This window comes from Pinus tabuliformis, chromosome 9 (assembly GCF_031772625.1).
Source record: "Pinus tabuliformis cultivar Carrire ecotype Pingquan chromosome 9, CPIR1, whole genome shotgun sequence".
Classification (NCBI taxonomy): Eukaryota; Viridiplantae; Streptophyta; class Pinopsida; order Pinales; family Pinaceae; genus Pinus; species Pinus tabuliformis.
In genome coordinates this window covers 1,515,968,869-1,515,996,129 of record NC_142307.1, presented here as the reverse complement: position 1 = coordinate 1,515,996,129, position 27,261 = coordinate 1,515,968,869, and the positions used below count along the sequence as shown (strand labels likewise).

General features: G+C 40.1%; 1 protein-coding gene across 2 annotated transcripts in view; it reads right to left on the bottom strand.

Annotated features, from left to right (window-relative positions):
- The window catches only part of LOC149154354 (Peptidase S41 family protein), a 367,381-nt gene that overhangs the window by 171,991 nt on the left and 168,129 nt on the right, over positions 1–27,261 (bottom strand). For both annotated transcript variants that reach the window (XM_089437783.1, XM_089437782.1), the window contains exon 6: positions 21,967–22,055. In XM_089437783.1, the coding sequence (XP_089293909.1) occupies positions 21,967–22,055 (89 nt within the window). The remainder of the gene's footprint in view (positions 1–21,966; positions 22,056–27,261) is intronic.

Below are 27,261 nucleotides of genomic sequence, written 5' to 3'. Positions count from 1 at the left end.
CATGAAGTTTGCTGAAGATTTCTGCAAAACTTTGAAACTAAAATATGCTTCCAACCCTCATTCCCGTGGAGCCGTAACTCGAATCTGATACCACTAATTCGAATCTTTGGGGGAGGTCCCAAAGATATAAAAAGTTGAATTTCCAGAAGAAAATAGGAGAACACATAGTAAACAAAACCACCAAAAAACTTCTATTAAAATAGAGAATAACTATAAAAGCTACATTGTGGTGGACAATCTGTCATTTTACAAAATGCGACTTGTTACTTATAGCATTTTTTTAGTTACAATACCACGGGTATATTCCATGGGTGGGTAAATACAATGGGTGAATGAATACCATGGGTAGATGTCACTTACAACACCATGGGTAATTACCATGGGTAGATAAATACCATGGGTGGATGAATACCATGGGTGGATGCCACTTACAATACCATGGGTAAATTCCATGTGTGGATGAATACCATGGGTGGATAAATACCATGGGTGAATGAATACCATGGGTGGATAAATACCATGGGTGAATGAATACCATGGATAGATGCCACTTACAATACCACGGGTGGATAAATACCATGGGTGGATGCCACTTACAATACCACGGGTGGATAAATACCATGGGCTGATGCCACTTTCCATTTGGATCAGAGAATCCCAAAGGAAGGAGGCTAAGGCTTCATTAACGATACCTCCCATGGAGTTCTAACCACCTAGGTTCCTCTGTTCATACAAGGGATTCCCATAAGAGAACTGCAAGATCACCTATGTTAACTATGAATGAAGATCTAGACTTCTCAAATTGTGTGGGGAAGGTGGTCCTATCTGTGAAAATTCAGAAACCCGAATCCTATTGCAGCAACTGAAAATAATTCTCCTAATTATTATATTATTTTTTAACAATTTATTTACTGTTCACTGCAGCAAACACTGAATCAATCACACTACAACCTACACAAATAAACTGCGCAAGAAGTAAACGTTGGAAGAAAGACTAGCACACACACATAAAATGACAGTTATTTTTTGTTGATTTGGGATAGCATCAGATGTGCTCTAGCCATGAAAATTTGTGGAGATGCTAAAGCATGTGAGATCTCCAAGACCTAGAAATGGTTTGGGCAGATTCTCACCGATTTGGAAGATATTAAAATAATTAATATTTTTAATGGAGTTCCTAAGTCTAAACTTACGAAAAATAAAATATTAATGGGTATTAATATAAAAACAACTTAAAAGGGTCCAAAATTAATGGATCAAGCCAAATCTAATCTTAGTCGTTGATTAGAGATTTAATCTCTACTGTTGACGGACCAACGAGAAAAGTATAAGAGGAGGCTTGAGGGTCAGTTGGAAAATACACCAAGAGAGATCAAGAACTCGATTTTCTGGGGCAGGGTTTGCTAAGGAAATTGAGTGAGTGATCTGAGTTGCAACTGAGGGGCAATGAATACATAGCAGAAAGGCAGAGTTAGTACCAGGAGGATCAGCGTAGAGCTGGGAGAGGGACGCAGAGCCAGCTAGAGGCCACGCAGAGGCAGCCAGGAGCTGTGCAGAGCCCGAGAGCCAGTGTGTGAGAAGCAGAGGCTCCAGAAGCTGACGCAGAGGCTCCAGAAGCTGACACAGAGGCTCCAGAAGCTGACACAGAGCCCAGAAAGGCTGACGCTGGGCCAGAGAGGCTGACATTGGGCCTAGAAGCAACACTGGGAGCATTTCGTGGGACAGACTAAGAGTTGGAGAGCCAGATAGGGTGACGCAGTCCCTATCAGGGTGACACAAAGCAGCAGAAGTTGCATTGTTGCTATGGGATCGTTCATCCGGTGTTTTAGCCGGAATATCTGTCTCCGACTAAGAGGTACTACTTCCAAGGGCATTCTCTGTTGGGTGAGCCATTTCTCGCACCCAAGTTGTATTCTGAAACTGCATAATAATAAAACCCTCTGAATAGCTGCACCGGTTTTCCCACATTGGGTTTTTCCAGGGACATTAGTCCAAAAACAACGATGTCACTTGTGTGCTCGTTTACTTTCAGTTGATGATCTATATGTGTTGATACTGTACTTGTCTATGAAACCGGATTCGTCCAAACCCCTGGACGAATCCCGAATCGGACACGATTCTGTCCTGACACGTGTCATGTTGCAAGGACTCGTCGTGTCATATTCGGGTACGTCGTGTCATGGGCGTGTTCAAAAAATGAATAACGTGTCACGAATTTTGGAATCGAGTCCTGGTTTCGGATTCGTTTTTCGGGCTGCTGCTAGGTTTAAATGCCTGTTGTCTCTCCCATTTGACGGCATTTGCAAAGGAAACAGGCACAGCGATTTGGCATTTGCGATCAGGTTTCATTCACCGTTCACGGAATCACCAGTTGCAGCGAGGAGCGGAATACACTTGCAGGTTAGTTTGCTGAGCGGACCGCATTGTAACCGTTAAAACATGTTTTACGATGACCCAAGACCTGTAGGTTTTAAGTTTCAGTGTATTACATAGCAACACTGAGACTTGTGACTGAGATGTCATGTGACTATGTTCAGTACAAGACTGCATTTTGTATGCCAAGGATATATCTCACATGATTGTGTTTGTATTCACAAGACCGTGTTTTGTATGTTATACAACTACCCGAGACTATATTACGTGATCCTTCTTCGACGGCAATAAACCACAGATTGACGTTACAGAAATTTGTATCTTCTTTGCTCTAGAAGATCCAAAAGAATATTGATAATTTAACCCTTCACAACAGAAAGGCATTATTATAGCTCACTATTGGTAGATTGGCCTCTGAATTTGGTGTGTTTATCTATGGCTAACTGCAAAAAAGAATACAGAATTCTTCTTGTTTGTTACTTTGTAAAGTAATGGAATTCCTGGGACAGGCTCAGGTCAAACCCAGGTATGCTGACTGATTCCTTATAAGAATTGATTAAGAAAATCAAATTGGGCAGAAGACCTATAGAAATTCTTCGCTCTGACCAGCTGAATAAACTTTTAGTATTAGAATATATTTAGCTAAAGTTTTCGTCATAGCCTTTTAACTGTATTCCTATTGCGATAAGTGTATAGAACCCTTATCACAGCAATACTGTAGTCTGTAATCATCAAATGATTCCAAACTCTGTCTTGAGTTCTGTTCTCTCATCCAAATCACAGAGATACCCGGCGTGAAAACTTGTTTACTGCTCCAGTTTATTACAGCAAGGCTGTTGAGTGTTGACCCATGTCATTTGCATGAGTTCATCTCATCTCACAAAAGAGAAAAGCCTTCTTTGTATCCTTTAATGAGGACCTTATTGTGATTGAGATAGTGAAGGTCATGGTGAAAATACTAGTATGTGGACTAAACAACCTTGTGAAGACATCCATTTGTCAATTTCCGTAGGTAGAAAATAAGAAGGAACAAGCTGGTGTGAAGGAAGATGGATTAATCATGGCCTAAATGTGCACAACCTTGGGTGTTGTAGTGATATTGCTGCACAAAATTTTGGTGACACTGAGGATATTACTAATTTTGAGATGTCTGAGGGTGCTGTTAATAATTGTTCTCTTGTTTTTTGAAATCAATAAATTTGTATCATTAATTAAAATTTGTGTAAGAAATATGCTAATAACTAATTTTTAAGATATATATATATATATTTTTTAAATATATATATATATATATATATATATTTTTTTTAATAAAATAATATATAACGTGTCCTAACGTGTCTTGTTCCGGGGGTCAGCGTGTCCCGAATCCGACACCACGAATCCCGAATCCTACGTGTCCCGAATCCCCGTGCCAGGTGACTTAGGTACTTGTATTTATTTTCAGTATTTACATGGTAAAGAACTTGTTAAGTAATTGAACAAGTAGGAAGAAATAAATCAAATAGTACAGGAAGAATTTCTAATAGGTTAAACTTAGAAATTCAAACATTTTTTGACCAATGTCCCTGGAAAAACCCAACTTGGGAAAACCGATGGAACAGATGAGGGTTTTATTATTATGCAGCAGTGAAATAAACTGAGTACAACTGGATGCCGAACTGGCAATCCTACAAAGAAATACTGGAGAAAATCTAAAGAGGAATTTTCCTCACCCCACAGGCAATTTCCCAGCACCACTTTCCTTCAGAAATTCGGCCTTCTAAGGCACTGCGTCATCCTCTGCGTAGCTGGCTGGATGGCTTGCCTTCTACTGGATTCGAATGAAGTCATTATGCCTTTTGCTCACCAGAAAGGCGCTTCTCTGCCACTCTAGGACACCTTCGCAACCTCTGGAACTAAAAACGCCCGTCTCTCCCAGCAAATCGACTTTGCCTCAAGAGGCTACTGCATAGCTCTGTGTCAACCTCATTGTTGCTCACTTGCCTCTCTGCAAATGCACTCACCAGATCTGTAATCCTTCCTCCGGATTCACTATCCCTGCCCCTCTCTCACTGCTTCGATCTCGCTGCCTCTCTCTCCGACAACTAACTGTTGCTACTCTGGAAATCGATCTGCTCATTAAATCGAACTACTCAAGTTTCTTCTCCAAGTGCCCATCGACTTCTTCTTATAATCCTCTGTTGGGACTCCAACGGCTAAGATTAAAACTTACTTGATGGCTAGGATTAGCTTGAAGTCGATCCGCGTGAGTTTCTAGATCATTCACGCCTTGACTTAATTAATTCTGATTAATTAACCATATTCCCTAAGTTTAGACTTAAGAAATATTTGAAAACTAGGTAATAATCTAATTAAGTCATTTCTAAGCGGAATTTCCAGAAACGATTTCTGGGTTTTGGAGATCTCATGTATTCTAGCTTCTCCACAAAATTTTGTGGCTAGAACACATCTAATGATACAAATACTAGCACTCCCTCTTAGCAAGGAAAGTGTTATAGTGCTCTACTGCACGTCCTGTGATAGTACCCTATCTCTGCATCATCCCCTGTCGTGTTGCTGATGCCTGGCCATACTGCCCACCAACCATTGCACAACTCTGATATATGTTGCATTTGTGATGCTGTTGAAACTGCTACCAACGCTGCATCTGCACTGCAACTCCCTTTCATCCATTGTTGTTGCAACTGCAACAACTGCAACTGAGAAGCATCCTAAATACTGAATCAATTGTGATCAGTACAATGCATCTGTCTCCCGAGTTCTAACTACTACTAGCTACCGCTCTGTCTACTGAAGACTCTGTGTTGCTGCTGACTCTGCACTACGCTCCCCAGCATCTGACTGCTACTAGTCTGTAACCTTCACTCGGGTATCTAACTGCATCTACTGCCACTGGTCCATCCTGCTACTGAATACTATGGGCCCCCGTAGCAAGGTATTGATTCAAGAGGTGGACCTCCTCAAGAATCCCACCCATCTGTAGCACTGTGGGGCTACAACACCAAATCACCCCATTTCACTCTAGGGGGTATATCAGCAAGCATGGCGAAGTCTTCCTCTAGCCTGGAGGACAACCTATTGATCTCTGTTAATGCGTCCTGTTGGTCCTGCTTCTCCTACTTGTCCTTCTTCCTGAGAAGACACTAGGTGTTGTAGTGACCAAGCTCACCACATCTAAAGCACTTGACCTTTGACAGATCCTTCTTCTTCTTTTGCTGCTCACCCTGTCCCTGACTTGGACCCTTTGATGTGAGGGCCACATTCTTCTCCTCCTTCACTTGCTTCGATCCATTGCTGCTGCCACTGATGGAGCTCTCCACTAAGTCTCGTCTTAACTCCCCCTTCTGCAAATCGACCCAAATCCTGTCCCACCTTGGAAAGGTGTCTCTACCCAAGATACTTTGGACAAATACCTGTCACTCCTCTGAAACACTGTTGAGTGCCAGTCGCACTAGCTCTGTGGGTTGAGGCGCTACCCCAACAGCTGCAAGCTGGTCCCGGATCTCCTAAATCCTGGTGAGGAAGGGGTCTATGCATTCCTCTTTCTGCATCCTGGTGCATCTCAGCTTCTCCTCTAAGTACATCTTCCGCTGCTCAGAAGTGCCCTTCATACAACGTGGAAAGTGTATCCCACATCTCCTTAAAAGTGCCTTTCCCAGCTATGTGAGAAATAATGTGATCCCGAACACCATCAAGGATCAACCTCTTCACCCGCGCCATCTCCTTTCTGTACTCTTTTAGCTGATCTGCATCCATAGGGATAGCTACCACTGCATCTATGAATGGTTTCAGGCCATATTCATCTAGAAGGAAGGACATCCTTGCCTTCGAGATGACATAGTTGGAAGCACCATCCAACCTGTCTTGATCTCGAAGTCCAGCAGTGGCCATCTCAAACAATGTTGAAATTTCCTCTTCCCTTCTGCTCAGTTGCTGCTAGGCTATTCGCACACCCTTCTGGAGTAAGAAACTTTTCTCACAACTACTGTTGATCTATAAGGGAAATCGAACTTCTTGAGACTATAAGTTCCATAAGGAAAAATTTCCCTTAGTGTGTGCTCTTCTTCCACCCGACGCTAGTTCTACTCTAGCAAACTACTGCAAAACTATTGCGTCCAGCTAGGGATCTGCTCTGCGAAAAATACTAGTTGCTCCCCCTACCTCTGGAATCCCTCGATCTGGAGAGATCTAATATTTTTGTCCCTCTCTCAGAAAAATCGATTCTCAAGAAATTCGACCTCTTGGCCAAGGTGATTGCGTTGCCTCTAGGGTTTCGATCTGATGCCCCTCAATGAACAACAAAACTCCCTCTTCCTTCGCTATTGAGCTCTCTAGATGATCATCTGTTACATTAGTACCATGTGAAAATTCGGAAATCTAAATCCCATTGCAGCAACTGGAAATAATTCTCCTAATTGTTAAATTAATTTTTAACAATTTATTTATTGTTTGCTACAGCAAATATTGAATCAATCACACTGCAACCTACACAAATAAATTGTGGAAGAAATACTAGCACACACACACAAAATGAAAATTATTTTTTGACCAATGTCCCCGGAAAAACCCAACTTTGGAAAACCGGTGCAGCAGCTAAGGGTTTTATTATTATGCAGCAGTGAAATAATATGAGTACAACTAGATGCTGAAACTAGAAATCCTAGAGAGAAATACTGGCAAAAATCTGGAGAGGAATTTTCCTCACCCCACAGGAAATTTCCCGACACCATTTTCCTTCAGAAATTTGGCCTTCTAAGGCATTGCGTCAACCTCTGCACTGCTCTGCGTAGTTGGCTGGATGGCTTGCCTTCTGCTGGATTCTGATGAAGTCTTTTTTTCTTCTTCTGAATAGGAAGACACTTCTCTGGCAGTTTGGGACAACTTCTCAGCCTTTAGAACTGAAAACATCAGTCTCTCCCAGCAAATCGGCTTTGCCTCTAGAGGCTACTGCACAACTCTAGATCAGCCTCACTGTGGCTCACTTGCCTCTCTGCAAATGCACTCACCGGATCTGGAATCCTTCCTCCAACTTCACTATCCCTACCCCTCTCTCACTGCTTTGATCTCACTGGCTCTCTCTCCGGCAACTGACTGCTGCTACTCTGGAAATCGAACTGCTCAAGTGTCTTCTCCAAGTGTCCATCAAATTCTTCTTATAATCCTTTGTTGGGACTCCAACGACCAAGATTAATTAACTTGAATTCGATCTATGCGAGTTTTTAGATCATTCACACCTTGACTTAATTAATTCTGATTAATTAACCATATTCCCTAAGTTTAGACTTAGGAAATATTTAAACACTGGCCAATAATCTAATTAAGTCATTTCTTGGCGGTATTTCAAAAAACGATTTCTGAGTTATGAATATCTCATGTATTCTAGCCTCTCCACAAAATTTCGTGGCTAGAACACACCCGCTGCTACAAAAACTAACACTATCTTTCTTTCAGCCAAGCTTATGCTTGGAGGTAAATTTGACAAATGCACTTGTAACTTAGAATGAAGGTGCAAGATATGAGTGGTTGCTTCAATGAGATTACAAATAAATTAAATGCTTCAATATGACAAAAGTAAGCCACTTGGTCACAATGTTATAGGATTACAAGATGACAATATCAAATGAGTGAAGCACCTAAATAATACTTTAACAATTATCACAATGAAGCAATATTAGTAATATCAACCATCCAAGGTGCTTATTAGAGTCAATTAGATCTCATTTAATTTCTCTTATGCAATGAGGAACCAGAGCAACTTTAGAGCACAATGATGAGATAATGTCTACTTATGACCTAGATCATGAACCAATTAGGCACAAGAAAAGATTTGCAATTTATCTCTTAAGCACAAATGTAACCAAAATCAATGAGCACAAGGAGAAATGAGATTGCTAACAGTGATTTGCAATACAAGAGAAGACTAACAAATGTATTCAACTACTAATGCGATGCAACCCAATGCAATGATGCAAAATGCAAAGAGGCAATGGAATTATTTTAGCAATGAAAGTGCAAGAATGCAAGAGACAAGTTAATGAGCTAACTAGCTATCCTCAACAAGCAAGACTCATGCATTTAATTCACCAATGATTCTTCACAATGCTATCACTTTGAAAATGGACCAGACTTTAACAAATCAGATCAGATTCCCTTAACAATGAAATCAGTCCCAAAACTTGAATGAGAAGCATGCAAAAAACAAGTTATTTAAGCCCTTAGTTGATGTGTGTTACTTCTTAGAGTTATTAGGCTTACTTGGAGATGCTTTTAGGCTTCTTTAGAGTGATTAACACTTGATTATGCCACTGTTAGATTAGTCTTCAGATCTGGCTACTTACGAGTCAAAACAATCAAAAAGGGAGAGGAAAGGAGAGAGGATCAAACCCTTTAGGCCTATCGGTGTAGCTTCAATGGAAAATTTGTCTTGTTGAGGCACCAAAAATATGACGTTTGAGTTATATAACACCTGCAACCACAAATGATTAGCCCTAAACATAATTCAGATGATAAATCAAGCAAATGGATAGGGTTTAGAGCCCTTTAGGGATGCGGTTAGGGCTAGAAGCCCTAGAAGCCCTTGCGGTTAAGTGAGAGAAGGCCCTTTAGGCCTACGACTAGGCTTCAAAGGCCCTTGGATGACGAAACAAATGAACCTTGAGCCCTTGAAACCCTTCTTTAAATGGATAGTGAACCTGCAAAACCAAGATTATTCCACTAGACAAGAAATTTCACGAATTAATGGCAAAAATACAATGAGAAAACACTACATAGTACAAACCCTTGCCAAAAATCACTTTAGGCTTGCAAAACAAATTATTAGCCCTCAAAATTGATTCCAAAGATGAAATTAAGCTCCTCTAGGGTTGCAGCTCAGTCAACAAGGCCTAATTAGGCCTCCAGTTAAGTCTTATAGGCAAAAATAAGGTTGCGGATAGCCTTGAGAAACCCTCTAGGGGTTGCGGCTAGGCCTCAAAGGCCTCCAAACCCTTGCGGCCACCTCCTGGAAGCAAAAATCGTCACTTTCAAGCCCAAAATGACCTTAACCTCAAAGAAACCACTTGAAAAATCACTTCAGAAGTTAATATTTAAGAAAAACACCAATTTATGGAGCAAACAAGCCCTCTAGGGCTAGCGGCTTCCTTTGGAAGGCAAGGCGTTAACTTTCTATCACTTGGGTCTTGAAGTTTAGGGCTTCTAGATCCCAAATCATCCCTCCTTGGCAGAACACACTTCTTCTCATGGATGGACGACTCCTACTTATGTGAAAATAGGCCCAAACCCTAGCCATCTAGGCTAGATGAGGGTTTCAAACTTCTCACTTCAGATTTGTCTTTGAATCTTTGAGCTAATGGCACCTGCATATCAAATAAATAGAGCCAAGCCACAAGATCTAGAAAACTCTAAAATAAAAACGCCAAAAATATTATTTTACAAAATGAGAAAAATAATATACAAGGGTTACAATAATCTACAATGAAATATTAGCTCTAATTAGCAAATAATTTATTTATAGCCCAAGTAGATTTTGAAAATAAGTGAGAGAAATATTTTTTATTTAATGTCCAAGCTAAGACCCTACACCAATAATTGTTAGAGAAGCTCAAAGTACAAACAAGATGTGATCACCTCAAAGTCCATGAAATTGGGGCATGCCCAAGGGGCTGAATATCTGAAGATATCTACACAAAAGATAGACTATTAGGTCCATAGGGGTTCAATTCACACAAATACACTAGAGATCTAGAGATACCTGCTAGATCTACCAACTTCAATGTGTTTACTCTAGCCTAATACCTAAAGCAAGATCCCTGTGCTAATAGATAATCCAACCATTGGCTATGGAACAATAATTTTTAGTTAAAGATAATTAGAGCATTAAGATCAATTCAACACATACCATGAATCATCAAGCGAGAGACACCTTGAATTGAAACCCCAAATAATTTTTATTAAAACTATTCTAGCAGAGTTTACTCAGTATAAAATATTTTCAATCTAGTTCCAAACCCTATTACAATGAGGAGCTTGAAAGCTTCCTTATATAGAAAAAATGAGGGATTAACCCCTCCAAGTGGAAATAACGGCTAGTTGCATCGATCCATGGCTTGATCCTTGTGGAAAAAAGTCGATCCCTTGATTAGTTGGCACAAAACTCCAAAAAATTTCGATCTTCCTTGTTCATTGTGTTGGAGGATCAAAATTGTTAGTTTTTGTAGCATTGGATATGTTCTAACCATGAAATTTGGTGGAGAGGCTAGAATACATGAGATCGTCAAAACCCAGAAATTGTTTCAGGAAATTCCGCCTAGAAGTGTCTCAATTAGATTATAAAACGATTTTTAAATATTTCCTAAGTCTAAAATTAGGGAATATGGTTAATTAATCAGCATTAATTGAGATAAGTTGAGAATCATCTAGAAACACACGCAGATCGATACAGAGATGATCCTAGCCATTGATTAAGTTTTAATCTTGGTCATTGGTGTTCAACAGTGGATTATAAGAGGAGATCGATGTGGTGATGGCGAATATACCAGTGTAGATACTCAGTTGCCCAGGTAGTTCAATTTTCTCAGAGACAACAACTTAGCAGAGAAGATAGAGCCAGACAGTGAGCAACAGGTGGAAGAGGAGGGAAGCAGTTTCCCGAAAGGAAGGTTTCTAGTCCCCGGAAGAAGCAAAGGAAGGAAGGCCGAAATTCTCAAAGGGCCAGTGTAAGCTCTGCGCAGAGGGTGACGCAAGGAGCTCAGCGCAGAGGCTGGGGAGGCAATTTTGGAGGCAAAAAATAGTTGTGGGGTGAGAGAAAATTCTCACGATGATTTTGTCAGTATTTTCCTCAGATTAGATTGCCAGTTGGGCATCTAAATTATTGTATTCAGAATTGTTTTTGAAGAATAATAATAAAACCCTCATCTATTGCACCGGTTTTCCCACATTGGGTTTTTCCGGGGACAATTGTCCAAAAATAACTGTGTCAAAATTCTTGTGTGTGTGGTAGAATTTCTCAGTTTTCAGTATTTTATTTTCTGCGGTATTTTTATGGTGAAAATTACAGTTGTGATTTTATTCGTTATTTGTCGTAGCAAATAAACTGCATAATTAAATGTTCAGTTAGAAGAATAATTTCCAGTTGCTACAATAGATACAAATTTCACATGGTATCAGAGCAAAGTTGATCAACCGGAGAGCTCAAGAAAACGAAAGAAAAGGACTTTTGCTGCTCAGCAAGCACAGCAGGCTGAAATTTCCAAAGGCAACACAGTGTTTTGCCAAGGGGTCTAGTTGCTTGAGGAAAAACCGATTTTTCTGAGGGGCAGAAAAATTTGATCCTTCCAAATCGAGTGATTCCATAGGCAGAGGAGCAGCTCAGTACCTTCGTTGGGCAGATCTCTAGTTGGACGCAGAGGGTTTTGCAGTAGTTTTCTAGAACACAGCGAGCGTCGAGGTGGAAAAGAGGATTAGCACACTATAAATTCTTCGGCATAGCCATGGACAGAAGTAACATTCAGGAGACTTCAGATTTGTCTTCCAGGTTGGAGGACGAATTTGCTTGCTTAGCAGGATGAACTTCATAGGGAGTCTGGTATATAGACAATGGAGCATCAACTCACATGACAAGGGTTAGATAATATTTCTCTAGCTACAAAGAGGACTAGGTCCTTTTGCCTTGGAAATGAAGCATTTTATCTTTGACTTGAATTTTTCTTTTGACAATAGCCTCCAATAATTTTTTGATAAATTTTCTGCTTGGAGGGTAATCAATTTTCCCTTCATTTTATTTTTTGGATAATTTCTAGCTAATTTTATTTTTATTTTTGCTAGAAATTAAAATTAATAGACTCAAGAGGGGATTTTTATATTTTTCCACCCTCTAAGTGTATCTAAAAAATATTTTGGTAATGGTATTCTAATTATGAGGAACCATTCAACAAATATATTCTTAAATACTTTTACATCAAGATATTACAAATTCAACCCTTAGAAGGGGAAATACACATAGACACAGGCTCTTAAGACTCAACCAAATTCTGCGACTCAAGACACATGATCTAGTATGATAAATCATAAAACTACATAGACTTGATAACACTAAGACTCACCTAAGACCTTGTCAATGAGCTCCACCCTAGATTTGGCGCACGCCGCATATATAGGAGAAAAACACTACCAATTATTCGTGTTTACAAACACAGATAATTTGGTGAGGTTAAAAAAATCCTTAGAATGAAACCCTTTGAGAAGAACATAGGCTTACCTAGGTGTTGTTACATGGCTTAATAGTCATACTAGAATCATTCTTACAATATAAAAGCAAAATTTGCATTTACAAAGATGATAATGACTAGAAATTTTTATTCCGCTGTTGTATACTCAGCTTCTTGGACTGTTGACATGTACATTGTCAACAGGCCCCATTGGGGTTAGTTGGTACACTAACTTCCTAGGGTCATAACTTTGGCATATGATCTTCATTTGATGGGTACAATGCCTCGTTAGAAAGATTTATCTGAGGACTACAACTTTTGACTGCAAACCCCTATTATATGTTAGGATATTCCGACACATAGGAAATAGTTAAGTTCAACTTGGTCTAGTATAGAGTTAGGTATAGAGTTAGGTAAAGTGTGTTTCTTTACCGTTGTACATTTTGTAACTTACAATCCGACGGTCACGATATGTAGTGATCCGACGGTTCATTCTCTCCTCGGTATTACCGACACTTGATCCGTGGCTTGACACCCGATTGGTCCATGAGTTCTATTTAAAGCGCATGGAGGGTCATTGTTCGAGTAATCCGTGCATGAGAGAAGCTTATGTAAATTTTCATTCTTTGATTAATAAATTGCCTGTAGTACCCACGTTGGGACAGGCCGTGGACTGTTTCCCTCTTTGAGGGTTTTAACCACGTCAAAAATACTGGTGTATTGATCTGTGATCTGGTTGTGAGCGGTGTCCTTTTGGTATTCTTTCTGAGGAACTTACCCTGTAAATTTCTACATGGTATCAGAGCTATTTGAGGGCCGCGTCCGTTGGTGATCCAAATCTGAAGCCGGTAGAACCAGTGTTGCACACATCGCGATCGGGATTTAATCGGCGCCGGGAAAAAAGCGGAAAAAATCGTTAAAATCGGGAAAAAAGCGGAAAAAATCGTTTGGCACAAAAATATTCATTTTTTTTCATTTTTTTTCAATTTTTTTAATATCTAAACCATCTACAACATAAAATAAATACATTGACACATAAATATGATAAAAAAACTAATATATAAGATGTTTAATATCATTTCTAGCGCTAAAATCACACATAACATTGAATCATGTCCTGAATAGTAAGTCCCAACTCAGCCTCAAAATATCAACAAAAAATATGATAATGTATCTCATCATGTCATAATGTCATATACAATAAAATGAAAGTCTAATCCTATTGATTTCCTCTGCCCCTCTTGCGAGAAAATGCCACAGCTTTCCCTTTCCCTCTAGATGTAGATGCTGGTGCCCGTGCAGGTGGAAATGGCAGTGGAGTCTGATGTGATCTAGACGTTGAAGAACTAGAAGTAGGAGCTATAGGAGGTAGACCACGTCCTCTACTGGTGGCAGGGGTAGCCCGGGCAGGTGGTGTCACCTGGAAACATTACAATCTCCCAATCCTGAAATCCTGAAAAACTGATAAGTCTGCTGGATTTTAAATGAAATCTAAAATTCTACTTTCTCCATATGAAATCCAATGAGGCTGGAACCACTCTCAAACATCCTGAGTCATTTCATGGTAATGTTAAAAATTTAAGTAAAAGGATGAAAATGAAGATTAAGGAGAATGTCACTTTTACTTTAAGAATTTAACATTACCATGAATAGCATATCCATACTAGGGCCTAGACTTGATCATTAAGCTACCCCACTCAAAAATTATTTGTTTCTTTCAAAAAACATTGCATGAAAAAACCCAAAAAAAGTTATAAAACTATGCTGTCCTGATCCCCCACGATTTTTTCAGTAAAAATCGGCAAAAAAAAAGTAGGCGATTTTTTCGTATAAAAATCGCGATTTGATCGGCAAGATGAAAAAATCGCGATTTTCCGATAAAATCGCGATTTTATCGCGATTTTAACAACACTGGGTAGAACTGCATGCGGCTGTCGTTTCCTAGATCTGCTGTTTCTGACTGCTTTCGGGCCGAGAGGACTGCTCTGTTGCGTTCGGAGCATCTGTTCCAGTGAAGAACCCCTTTCGTTTCACGCGAAAAGGTTTCCGGTAGCCCTAGCTGCGTCATTTTTCAGATCGGGAGGTATACAGTGTTTTTTGCAGTTTACTGTTATTTTCTCTCTGCTTATTTCGGTTTCGGTTTATTTAGCCTTTTTTTTAACCGGATCTATACCTTTCATTTCTGCGTATGCTCTTTGCCCTGCGACTCTGTGCGATCTGGGCAAATCAGAAACAGAAAGGAAGGATTTTTCTCATGCGTATGCTCTTTTCCCTGCACCTTAGTGTGATCTCGGAAAATCAGAAACATTGAGAAAAATATTTAGTTTTTCGGCTAAAGCTAACTTCGAGCCGCAAGGTTCGTTTTTCTTTGCATATTCGTGTTGGGTTTTGTGTTTTGTGTTTTGTAGGGAAAAAGAGCTTTCTCAAGGCAAGCACGCAAACCAAGGCCCCCCCCCCCCTCTCTCTCTCTCAAATTTTTTGTATAGATCAATTGGTTCAAAGCTATTTTAAGAGAGTAGAGGTCTTGGGTTCAAGTCTCCATTTTGTGGGGGCGGATTTTTTCATTCCCGCACATTCGCGCACTTTGCCGGCAACGTCAACAATTTTTTTTCAAAAAGCCATAACTTCTTCATCCGGAAGCCTTTTTCAGAGCCGTTTTTTTTAAAACCGCCTATTTTTTCGAGATCTATCCATTGGAACACTTACTTTCAGCATCTTTGGCTTCAGTTTTTTTAAAAAAATGGAAAGTCCATGCCAAGTCATTCTTGACAGCACTAACTACTTCCAATGGGTAGCCTACATGGAAGATTTACTTAGAAGTAAAGGTCTCTTCAGAATAGCCACAGACCAAGAGAAGAAACCAAAAGATGAAGACAAGGCTGCAAAATGGGAAAATAGACAAGATCAAGCACGTGGTTTGATAGGGATGTCTATTTCTCCTGATCTTAGATTCCACATTGCAGAACTTGAGACTCCTCATGAAGCATTAGAAAAACTCGCTAAAGTTTTTGGGATTAAAAATGAAATTAGAGCCCATCAACTTGAAAATGAGTTGCTTACTTTGGATCCTAATAATTTTTCTTGCATTGAAGATTTCTTGTCCAAATTCAAGACCCTTAGATATCTCTTAGAAGGTGTTAAAGTTAAGAAAGAAGATGGTAACCTTATTTATTCCATCCTTACTAAGTTGGGACCAGCCTACTCTGTATTTGTTTCCACTTTCCATTCTACAAGGGAAGCTTTCATTTGTCAAGGAAAAGACTACAAGGCCCCTTCCTTTGATTCCTTTTGTGATTCCTTAATAAGAGAACAAGAAAAACTCTTACACCTTGGTCTTCTTAATCTTGGAAACTCTTCCACGAAAGCGTTAGCCGCCCAGCAGCAACCAAATTCAAAGAATCCTAAGAAGTCATATCCTCAAAAGAATGGTCCTAAACCAACTCAGCCTCAAAATGAAAGATCATTTCAGCAAAATGATGAGACCAATAAAAACAAATGGAAGAAGACTGATAGACATTGTAACTTTTGTAATCGAGATGGCCACTTAGAATCTAAATGCTTTAAGAAGATGGAAGCCTTGGAAGCCGCAATGAAGAAACATAACATCCATGTGGAGCCTACTTCAACTTCAACTTCCGGAATGGCACTTTCTGCATGTCGTTGTCAATCATCTCAGTCTGGTTATGCATTAAATGTATCTTCTTCTTCTTCTCATTCTCATGAGTGGCTCATTGATTCTGGAGCCTCTTATCACATGGCCAAAAACCAAGCCATGTTTTCTTCTTTAAATGATTGTAACACCAAAAATATATATGTTGGTGATGATAGATCTCTTAATGTTGTAGGGACTGGAACTGTTCATCTAGACAATGGTCAGTTTAATGATGTATTATGTGTTCCAACCTTATCCTGCAACCTTCTATCTGTCTATCAGATAACTCATTCAGGTGAAGGTAAAATTGTTGAATTTTCACCTCATGATGTTGTAATCAAGGATCTAAAAGATCCTAAAAAGATTCTAGCTACTGGTCTTGCTGATGATTCCACAAGGTTGTATAAGTTTCACAACTTTGGGTCATCCAATCTTCCCTCAGTATTTGTTGCTCATAATGATGAAGTGAGCAAACTTTGGCATGAGCGATTTGGTCACTTAAACTATCGCTCCCTTCAGCATCTATGTAAAGAAAATATGGTGACAGGTCTTCCTATGGTATCTTGCAGAGATGGTGTTTGTTCCGGATGTGTACTCGAAAAACATCATCGGGACAGTTTTGACAAACGTGCCTCTTGGCACGCCTCAGCCCCTTTACAGCTTGTGCACAGTGATTTATGTGGTCCTCTTCCTGTTGCTTCATTCTCTGGCTGCAAGTACTTCTTAACTTTCATTGATGATTTCTCCAGACGCACTTGGGTATACTTCTTAAAACTCAAGAGCGAAGTATTTAACACATTTTTGGCCTTCAAAGCCTTTGTTGAAAAACAATCTGGACATCAAATTCTTAAGCTAAGAACTGATAATGGTGGAGAATATGTTAAAAACACATTCATCAACTTTTGCACCGAAAATGGAATTCAAATGCAACATACTGTTCCATACACTCCACAACAAAATGGTGTAGCTGAAAGGAAAAATCGCACCTTAAAGGAAATGGCTAATTGTATGCTGCAATCTAAAGGACTCAGTCTTAGTTTTTGGGCCGAAGCAATTAATTGTGCAAATTATATAATCAATCGCACTCCTACTAAGGTTCTAGAGAATATCACTCCAGAAGAAGCTTGGAGTTCCATTAAACCAGATGTAAGTCACTTTCGTGTGTTTGGAAGTGAAGCATGGGCCCATATTCCAGATGAAAAGCATAAAGCTTTAGAACCTAAGAGTGAGAAATGTACTTTTGTTGGATATTCTGAAGATGTAAAAGGTTATAGACTTATTCCATTTAAGTCCAAAAATGTTATCATTAGAAGAGATGTAAAATTTGATGAAAATAAATCGGCCTGCGAGCCTAGTCCGGCGGATGTGCCACCTCTTCCTATCTCTTCTACTTTTGAAAACATTTCTTCTTCAGATGATGAAAGCGAGGATGATAATCCTCCCCCACCTTCTCAGGATCCTCAACTTCCAAGATGGGTCCGTGCTACTCGGGATGCAGCAGGTGATCTTGCCGGTGATCCTACAGATCAGCGACGTACACGTTCTCAGTTTGAAAGAGCCTCTTCTTTACTGGCTCAAGCTCCAGTAAATCATGATCCTGACACTTTTGCAGAAGCTTCAGGCCATCCACATTGGGAAGCAGCTATGAATGAAGAATATCATTCATTGATGACAAATGATACATGGGATCTTGTTCCTCTACCAAAGGGACGCAAACTTGTTAGATGTAAATGGGTTTACAGAACCAAGTATGGACCAGATGGGAAAGTTGATAAACATAAAGCTCGTCTCGTTGCTAAGAGCTTTTCACAGGTTGAAGGCATTGACTACACTGAAACCTTCTCCCCTGTTGCCAAAATGAACTCTATCCGCCTTGTTCTTTCCCTTGCTGCCTCTTTAAAATGGGAAGTCCATCAGATGGATGTTAAATCTGCCTTCTTGCATGGGGACTTGCAGGAAGAAATCTATATGGAACAACCCATTGGCTTCATACAAACAGACTCTAGCCTTGTTTGTCGACTTAAGAAATCCCTTTATGGCCTCAAGCAAGCTCCTCGGGCTTGGTATGCCAAAATGGATAGCTTTCTTTTAGAATCTGGCTTTTCTAGGTGTCATTCTGACAATACTGTCTACACCAAGAAAGTGGGCAACTCTCTTATCATCCTTGTTCTTTATGTTGATGATCTTATTCTTACTGGTAGTGATCCCAACCTTATAAACCATGTGAAGTCCAGCCTTAAAAAGAAATTTGAAATGACAGACTTAGGACACTTACACTATTTTCTCGGTCTTCAAGTCTTGCAATCCAAGGAGGGTATTTTCCTTTCCCAGTCCAAGTATGCTTGTGATATTCTTCGTCATTTTCACATGGAAGACTGTAAGCCAGCCCCTTCTCCCTTTCAGTCTGGAGTCAAACTTTCAGTCTCTTGTACTTCTCCTGAAGTTGATGCTACCTTATACCGTCAACTTGTAGGAAAACTCTTGTATTTAACCCATACTCGTCCTGATCTTTCCTTTGTTGTTGGCCTTGTTGCTCGTTTTATGCAAAACCCCCGTGAAAGTCATTGGAAAGCAGCTAAAAGAATACTTCGTTATGTTCGAGGTACAGTACAGTTTGGGATTCATTACAGTGCCAAAGCAGCTCCTCTGTTAGTTGGTTTCACTGATTCTGATTGGGCTGGTGACCCTGATGATCGGAAGTCTACTGCCGGTTATGTCTTCACTCTTGGTTCAGGACCTATTACATGGGCTTGTAAGAAACAGGCTGCCATTTCTCTTTCGTCAGCAGAAGCAGAGTATCGTGGTGCCGTGGAAGCTAGTAAGGAAGCCTTGTGGCTTCGTCAGATCCTATCAGAGTTTGGCTTTGAGCAGCAGCATCCAACCACACTTTGGTGTGATAATCAAAGTGCCATTCAGCTATGCAAAGATCCAGTCCAACATCAGCGCAGCAAACACATTGAACTACACATGCACTTCATCAGAAAGCTCATTCATGACCATGTTCTTGAAGTGCAATATTGTTCAACAGATGATCAGGTTGCAGACATCTTCACAAAGGCTCTCACAGAGGCGAAGTTCACTAAACTTCGATATATGCTTGGAGTTCAGGAAGTTGTCACTAAGGGGGGATAGGCTCTAGTGCCTCCTTCCTTCTCCTATTGTGTCATATTTGTAAATCCTTCAATCCTATCCCAAGTTGTTCTTAAGGGGGGATGTTAGGATATTCCGACACATAGGAAATAGTTAAGTTCAACTTGGTCTAGTATAGAGTTAGGTATAGAGTTAGGTAAAGTGTGTTTCTTTACCGTTGTACATTTTGTAACTTACAATCCGACGGTCACGATATGTAGTGATCCGACGGTTCATTCTCTCCTCGGTATTACCGACACTTGATCCGTGGCTTGACACCCGATTGGTCCATGAGTTCTATTTAAAGCGCATGGAGGGTCATTGTTCGAGTAATCTGTGCATGAGAGAAGCTTATGTAAATTTTCATTCTTTGATTAATAAATTGCCTGTAGTACCCACGTTGGGACAGGCCGTGGACTGTTTCCCTCTTTGAGGGTTTTAACCACGTCAAAAATACTGGTGTATTGATCTGTGATCTGGTTGTGAGCGGTGTCCTTTTGGTATTCTTTCTGAGGAACTTACCCTGTAAATTCCTACATTATAGGCTATGAGTTTGCCCGTTTTCCAAAAAAAATGCCATTTAGGACCTCAAACAAATCCGGAAGTTCAGGCCCCGAAAAACTGCCAAAAATATAAATTGTGCTACAATTCAGGAAACTAAAAGAAATAGTGGTGGGGGTCCAAGTGGAATAGGCGGGTGGCCACCAATGTCCACCTAGATCAGTTCCTAATATTATTAGTGAAAATTTCAGTAGTGATTTTATTCATTATTTGCCATAATTAATTTCTGAAGACAAATAATTTGCATAAGGTAGCAGAATAATTTCCAGTAACTGCAATTAAGGAAATTTCACAAGGAGAATGGATAATGACACATAGGATAAAGCTATCCTAGATCTTTTGCACATGATGAGCCTATAAAAACTTGCATGTCAATAAAATCTACCTAGTTGAACCTTCCAAGTACCTCACAATCCATTTCATTGCTAAAACCCTATCTTGAACTACCACATCAAACAATCCGAAGCCACCTTCCTCGGGCTAATGGTCGCCTGGTATGTTTAAATCTTGCAAAATTTTGAATTTTTTGGAAGAGACTCGTCAAATGCAATTATATAGCAACAAATAAAAATTCAAGAACGAGATACATCATAAGTTGAAGCACATTCATATGGCTCTTACATGGTATGGGATCAAATGATTTCCCCTTGGATATTCTACCTTATTTGAGCATAAGTGATGTGGTGAATGTTAGATATCTAGAATTATATGAACCACCACTTCTAGATAATGAAGTATAGGTAGTAAATCCAAGAGATGCTAACCCCAAGTTTCTACATCAACTCTAAAAATATACATTGTTGGACATCTAGACCTAAACTTCATGGAAGGAAATGAATCACTATATTCTTGGTTTTCCTAATTAAGCTTAAAACGAAGGAAAACAAAAATGTACTTAAGATAACAAAATAGAAGTAGTACATCCAAGAGATGCAAAGCCTGAGTTTCTACATTAACTCAAAATATACATTGTTGGACATCTAGACCTAAACTACATGGAAGAAAATGAATCACTATATACTTGGTTTTCCTAATTATAACATCCACTTAATCTATCTTAAGTACCCTTTTGTTTTCCTTCATTTTAAGTTTTTGAGGTAGCTGAGGGCATCCCTACAGATGGATATCATCAATTGTATTTTCTAGTCCCATTGACCTTTGTTTTCGTCATTTGTTGAATATTACTAAGATTCTTTTTTCTTATCTATAGATGTGAACTGACTTGTGCTTTGTACCCTTTTTGTTAATATAAGTGACATTTTTCACAATAAAATGGAAAGGGAGTTTACCTTCACTATCCAAGGGATTCTTAAACCACTTTTGAACAACAGAGCCCCAAATTCCATTTTTAGTGGCTTCTTATTCTGTTATATAGTAATATTTATTTCAGTGCTCCTTACATGAGAAAAGCTAAAGGGGCTACCTTTTACAAGTTAAACTATCCTAGCTAAATACATAAAAGATGGAAATTTATTTTTACCCTTAGTGCTCGATATATGTGTGTGCATTATTCTGGAATGGAAAGAAATGTAAGTTTAACTGATTGCCTCTCCTATTCATGGTTTCTGCAGTGCTTCCCATAGGGTCCATTTTATGGTTTTGATCTCACACATCACTCAAGGGACCTCATAAGCTTTAGGATCCACAACAAGCATATTGATGTTTGGCTCCCCAATCTACAAGTCGGTTCAAAAAAGAAAAACCATTTTCCAGATCTGATATCCAACTTTACAAGTCGTTTTCAGTCATTTTGATCTTCCTTTTTTCCAAATTCTAACACGTCCTTATGATTTATTGGATAACATTCACTTGTCTACCAGATCTTGTTTAAATATTTCCACTTTTACGTTCATTTTCAGCAATTTTTATGCTCAAAAGACAAGCTTACAAAATAATACAATACAGGAAAAATGTAGCTTTCTTATTTTGGAAACATGGCCCAATCCATGGATTTCTGATAATATGGAATGTTCATTCACACGAAGTATAAATTCTCATTGGCTATTTCAGTAAAAAGTGACAAAAAGAGAATTAAGTTTTTACATTCCGAAGCTTAATTGTAACAGAAGTGCCAACAGGCCCCCTAAGCTTCTGTGCTGCTTCCTCTCCACTCTTTCCAGTAAGGGGTTCACCTGCAAGAATCAAGAACAAGAATTTCAATGTCTTTGGAGTTTATTTGCATCAGACTTTCAAATGCATTTTCTACATAAAAATGTTGAATTATACGTCATTCTCGAGTACAAATTCAGTCAGTTCAATAATGCTTGGATGGGAAACATACTTTTTAATGTCGACCAAGATTGGTCAATGGGATTAGTACGATTATGAGCAAGCAACAACAAATAGTGCTTTCAACATCTATGCCCTTATAGTTTTTAATAATTGAGAAAAGAATGCCATTCTTTGTATCCCTTCGTCCTTTCCTAAAAGATTTGACTCCATGACAAAATAGTCCTCTTAGAAGCAGACATGCATGTAACATCTCTAACTTGTGCATGAATTAAGGGTGAAAAGTAATGCCAAGTAATGCCTTCAAGTCCCTGTCACCCACCAAAAGTGGGTAACCCATAGGAGAAAAACTTTCTCCTAATTTGTCATCCAGCCAACTAGCAGCCCTATGATGGCCCACAGATATCTTTACATCAGAGCTCTCCACCTTTGCTCCAGTCAATGCTCTCCCCCATCTGGGGTGCTTCTTAAAGGAGGGCGGTTCATCAATCAGAAGTCATACAAACCATTTTTGCAATCATGTGCTTTCATTTAATGTTTCAAGGCACACTAATATGGATCATAGGCCAAGCTAGATGATTGACCGCTCTTGATTGTACCATTGTTCCCATGCTACATTTGGGAGGTTATCCTTTTCACTAATCCAATATGACCTCCCCTAAGGTCCTCCCAGCCCCTAGTTGGCAATGAACTGCCCCACCTTAAGGTGGTAATCACTACTTATAACATAAACTGTTGATTTTTGGGTAGCATCGGATGTGCTCTAGCTCTGAAATTTTGTGGAGGGGCTAGAACACATGAGATCTCCAAGACCTAGAAATCGTTTGGTGAAATTCCACCCAAATTGTATTTTATTAAAATAATTAATATTTTTAATGGGGTTACTAAGTTTAAACTTAAGAAATTAAAATATTAATGGGTACTAATGAAAATATGGGTGAGAAGCTTCTAAGAGATGAGGATCAAGTCTAATTTAATCTTAGCCGTTGATTAGAGACTTAATTTCGGCCGTTGATTTCTCAACAGGAAAAGTATAAATGGAGGCTTGGTGTCAGTTGGAAAACACACACGGAGAGATTGAGGAAATCGATTTTCGAAGGTGAGAAGTTCTCAGGAGGGAAATCAATTGGGGAGATCTCGCAGCCGAGGGGAAGTGATAGTTCGGGAATATAGATAGAGAGGTGGAGAGAAGCTTGTGGAGGCAACGCAGTAGCTAGGAAAGCTGACATTGGGCCAGTCTGGGCCCACGCAGCCTTGATGCAGAGCCAGAAGGGCCAGCGCAGAGGGAGAGAGTTTCCTTCCATGAAGAGAGCCGGAACTGCCAGACCAGTCAGGAAAACTGACGCAGTGGGCAGAAGAGCTGACACAGAGCCTCAGAGAGCTCCACGCAGCCCCACATAGTTACTGTGAAGGGGCAGCGTAGTTGTAGCCAGGGCCAACCAGTTTTGCTCTTGAATCAGCCAAAATCTGTCGGGTAAAGTGAGGTAAAACTCACTCAGGTTTTCCACCATTGTATCTCTGTCACTAGTTTGCCGGAAGGGCAACCAGCATTTGTATTCAGAACTTTTGCTTAATAATAGAAAACCTTCAAAGCTACTGCACCAATTTTCCCACAATGGGTTTTTTCGGGGACGTTTAGTCCAAAAATAAGTGTCCTTTGTGTGATTGTCTCATGTATTTTTCAGTACTTAATCTGTATAGTGGTGTAGGCTGCAGTGTATTTACATTAATATTTTCTGAAGAATTCTGAAAATAACTTGTTAAACTGAAGAACACAAGTAGGTAATGCAAATCAGTTTACTACAATAGGATTTATGGTTCATTAGATTCAGAAATTTTCACATACACAACATGCTCTCATCTTCTGGAGCCCTGAGCAGTAATAATAAAGAAAAATCAAGAAAAGGAAAAAGGCAAATGAAGAAGAGTGGAAAAACAAAGGTCAGGGTAACTCATGTACCACGATTGCTCCCTCCTACATCTATACACCTAAATATGTGGGTATCCCTCATCATTACCACCCTTGAACCCATGGCGTTTGGCCTTGAAACCCCTGTGTCCCAATGTAATGTGCCCAATTTCGATTTTTCCATTTGAGAAGGTCAACGAAGATTTTGTGGGTGGTGCTAAGCATAGCACAATTTTGAAATTCAGGAATTGGAGGCAATTTTGATATGGGAGGCATGAAGGACTTAGGAGAATAGGAGAAATTTCAGCCTTGGTGGAATGTGGGGACCACAAAAAGGAGGCAATTCGACCCTTGGAGATAATTCGCACTTGTGGAGGAAGAGAGAGAAAGAAAGGGGGTGTGAGTTAGTGGAAAATGGGGTCCACCAAGAGAAAGAGGGCCAGCTTCTATAAATAAGGCAAGGAGGCCTCCATTTGGTATCTTTTGACAATCTAACTTTTGAACACAAGTTTTCTTGAGTTGTTTAGCCAAGTAAACCAGTGTTGTTTAGCACAAGGAATTCCCAAGCGGGAATTCCACCTCTACCTTCAGTGAACTTCGAGTGTCGCCCTAAGAGAGTATTTCAAAACTTAGTGGGGAGAGATTTGCTGGAGTTCGTGGGATACATCAGCTCTTGCTTCAGCTAGTTCGAACTTCTAGGCGGACACAGAGACAAAAATCAAACCACTGAGTTGAGGGAGTTTCAAGGGGAATTTAGGCCAGCGAATTTAGGAGAAATTTTCATGAAGGGTGGACCAGCATTTCTGGAGAATTTCGGGGCTGGAAATTGTTGCTCCTGAGAGAGCCAAACTCGCCATTTCAGGGCCTGCGCAGAAGTATTACTGGGCTGAATTTGTGGGGCTGGATTCATCTTATTTGTGTCAGGTTTTGGAAGGAATTTCACGCACATCTTCCGGAGGAAATTTGCAGGGCAATCCTATAGCTAATTGAGAAGGAATTGGTGACATATCCAATAGTTTGAATTGTGGGGGACGCAGAAACTGTCAAGGAGGGCGTAACACCAAATTTGGGTAATTTCGAGAGGTCGAAATTAGCACAAATCCTTTCTGGCTTTTGCTGGACTAACCTTGGGGAGTTTGCTCCTAATTGTGCATAATTTTTGGAGGATTTTTGGTGCCCCAAAACAACACGATTATTTAGTAGAGAGTTAGGAAGAGTGAGCTTAAATTTTGGGTCTTGGGTGGTCGATAGAATTTGCCAAAACCCTTTCTAGGTTTTTTCTGGGTTTTTGGCAAGGATTCGAGTCCTAATTTTATAGAATTTTCCAGGCAGATTTGAGGGGTTGGATCAGGGTCTCAAAACGACTAGCAATGTAGAAAAATTGGGTCAGCGCAGAATTTTGGAGGACGAATTTCTACAGCAGTTGGGCATTGACATATTGATCACCTGAGGCTTGTAGCTTGCCTTGTGCAAGCCCAGGTGCACTCTTTCTATTTCCTATTGTACTCCAGCAACTGAATATTAATAAAATTGCCCATTTTGGCATTTGAGGAGCATTTTCTGTCTTATGGGTATTTACTGACATATTTTTGTGCTATATTTATTACATATCTTTGGTTATTCACTGTTAATTTCCTATTAGGAACATTATAGTGGTATCAGAGCATGATCTTGGCCAGTTGCGGGGAGGGGCTAGCAAGATCATGGAGGAGTTGATGAGGCAGAGCCAACAATTGGTGAGGCAAAACCAACAAATTCTAGAGGGGATGCAACGAATGATACATAACCAACACAAAAGCCAAGCACATACATGCACATCCCCGCAATACAACACCCACACATATCACCAGTCTGACCGTCTCACCATGCCTCATTCCTTGGATCAAACAAGAATGAGAAGTATATTTCAGGGGTCGGATCATCATGTAGAGGTGGGTAGTTAGAGGATGAGACCAAGAGGCATTTCTACTGGTGGATACCAGGCTTTAGATGTCAGAAGCTCGAGGAGGAGGTTGAGCAGGACACGCAGGATGGTGAGGGGCACATCGATATATACCCTGTGTAGCACAGGAGTCACCATTGTTGGAGACCGCTTTGATAGCACCAGTTGGCACCTTGACGGAGAAACTGGAGCATACACCCATAGAGCTATCTGATGATGTGGTGTCCGTCATTGATGAGGTGCTATCCATTGTTGAGGTATCCATTGATGAAGTGTCCAGGACTGTGTCGAATTTTCAAGTGATGGCAGCCCATAACAGTTTAGGGAGGTGCCATGAGACACATCTGTTAGTGAGGTGGTAATGGGCACAAAGGCACCCAAAGTCATGAAAGAATTCTCAGGCGACATTTACCTACAACAGCTTAGAGAGCACCTTGAGTAGCGTGAGCTAGATGAGGATGTTATGCTCGATGAGCTACATGTGGAGGGACAACTCGGGACTCCTCTTGTGCCCATGGTAGAGGAGGATGGGAAATCATTATTTAGACCTGCCATCGACAGGGAGCAGATAGATACACAGGCAGCGAGCAAAGTTGCAGTACTTCTAGTCAATAGCTCTCTTCAAGCTTACATAGACGGGCCTGCAGTATTGTTAGGTAACCTCTGCACGTTGGAGGGAGAGTGGCTAAGTTACCTAGACATATCGTATATGTTGACCAGGATAGTGAGACGAGGAAACATGAGTTGCACAGGGCGTAGCGCTCGCAGGGTGGAGTTGTTACGTATACTGATGCTCTTGCATTTCAGCCCTCTCATGGGATTGGGTGGCAAGAGGTATTGAGTTGGTGCATGATAGGGTTGAATAGGTTTTTGGATACATCAATGGTCGGGAGCATAGTTCAGCAGGGGTCGTGGTTTGCCGGAGGGGATCGAGGGCTGGATCATCATTGGGACCTAGGTGGGACTCCCCATTATGAAAATTCCTAGTCTCAAGGAACCCCTACTGCAACAAATCTGAATCTACTTCACCTACTTGATTTTAATTACATTCATCAAGTTATTCTTCTGAATACTAAAGCAAATTACTTCTGCGGCCTAGACTACTTAAATTTGATTTCATGAAACAAGGAAAGTGAGCAAAGAACAAGATACATAGGACACACTTATTTTTTGACACAATAGTCCCCGGAAAAACCCAATGCGGGAAAACCAGTGCAGCAGCTCTGAGGGTTTATTATTATGCAGGAAAAATATCTTA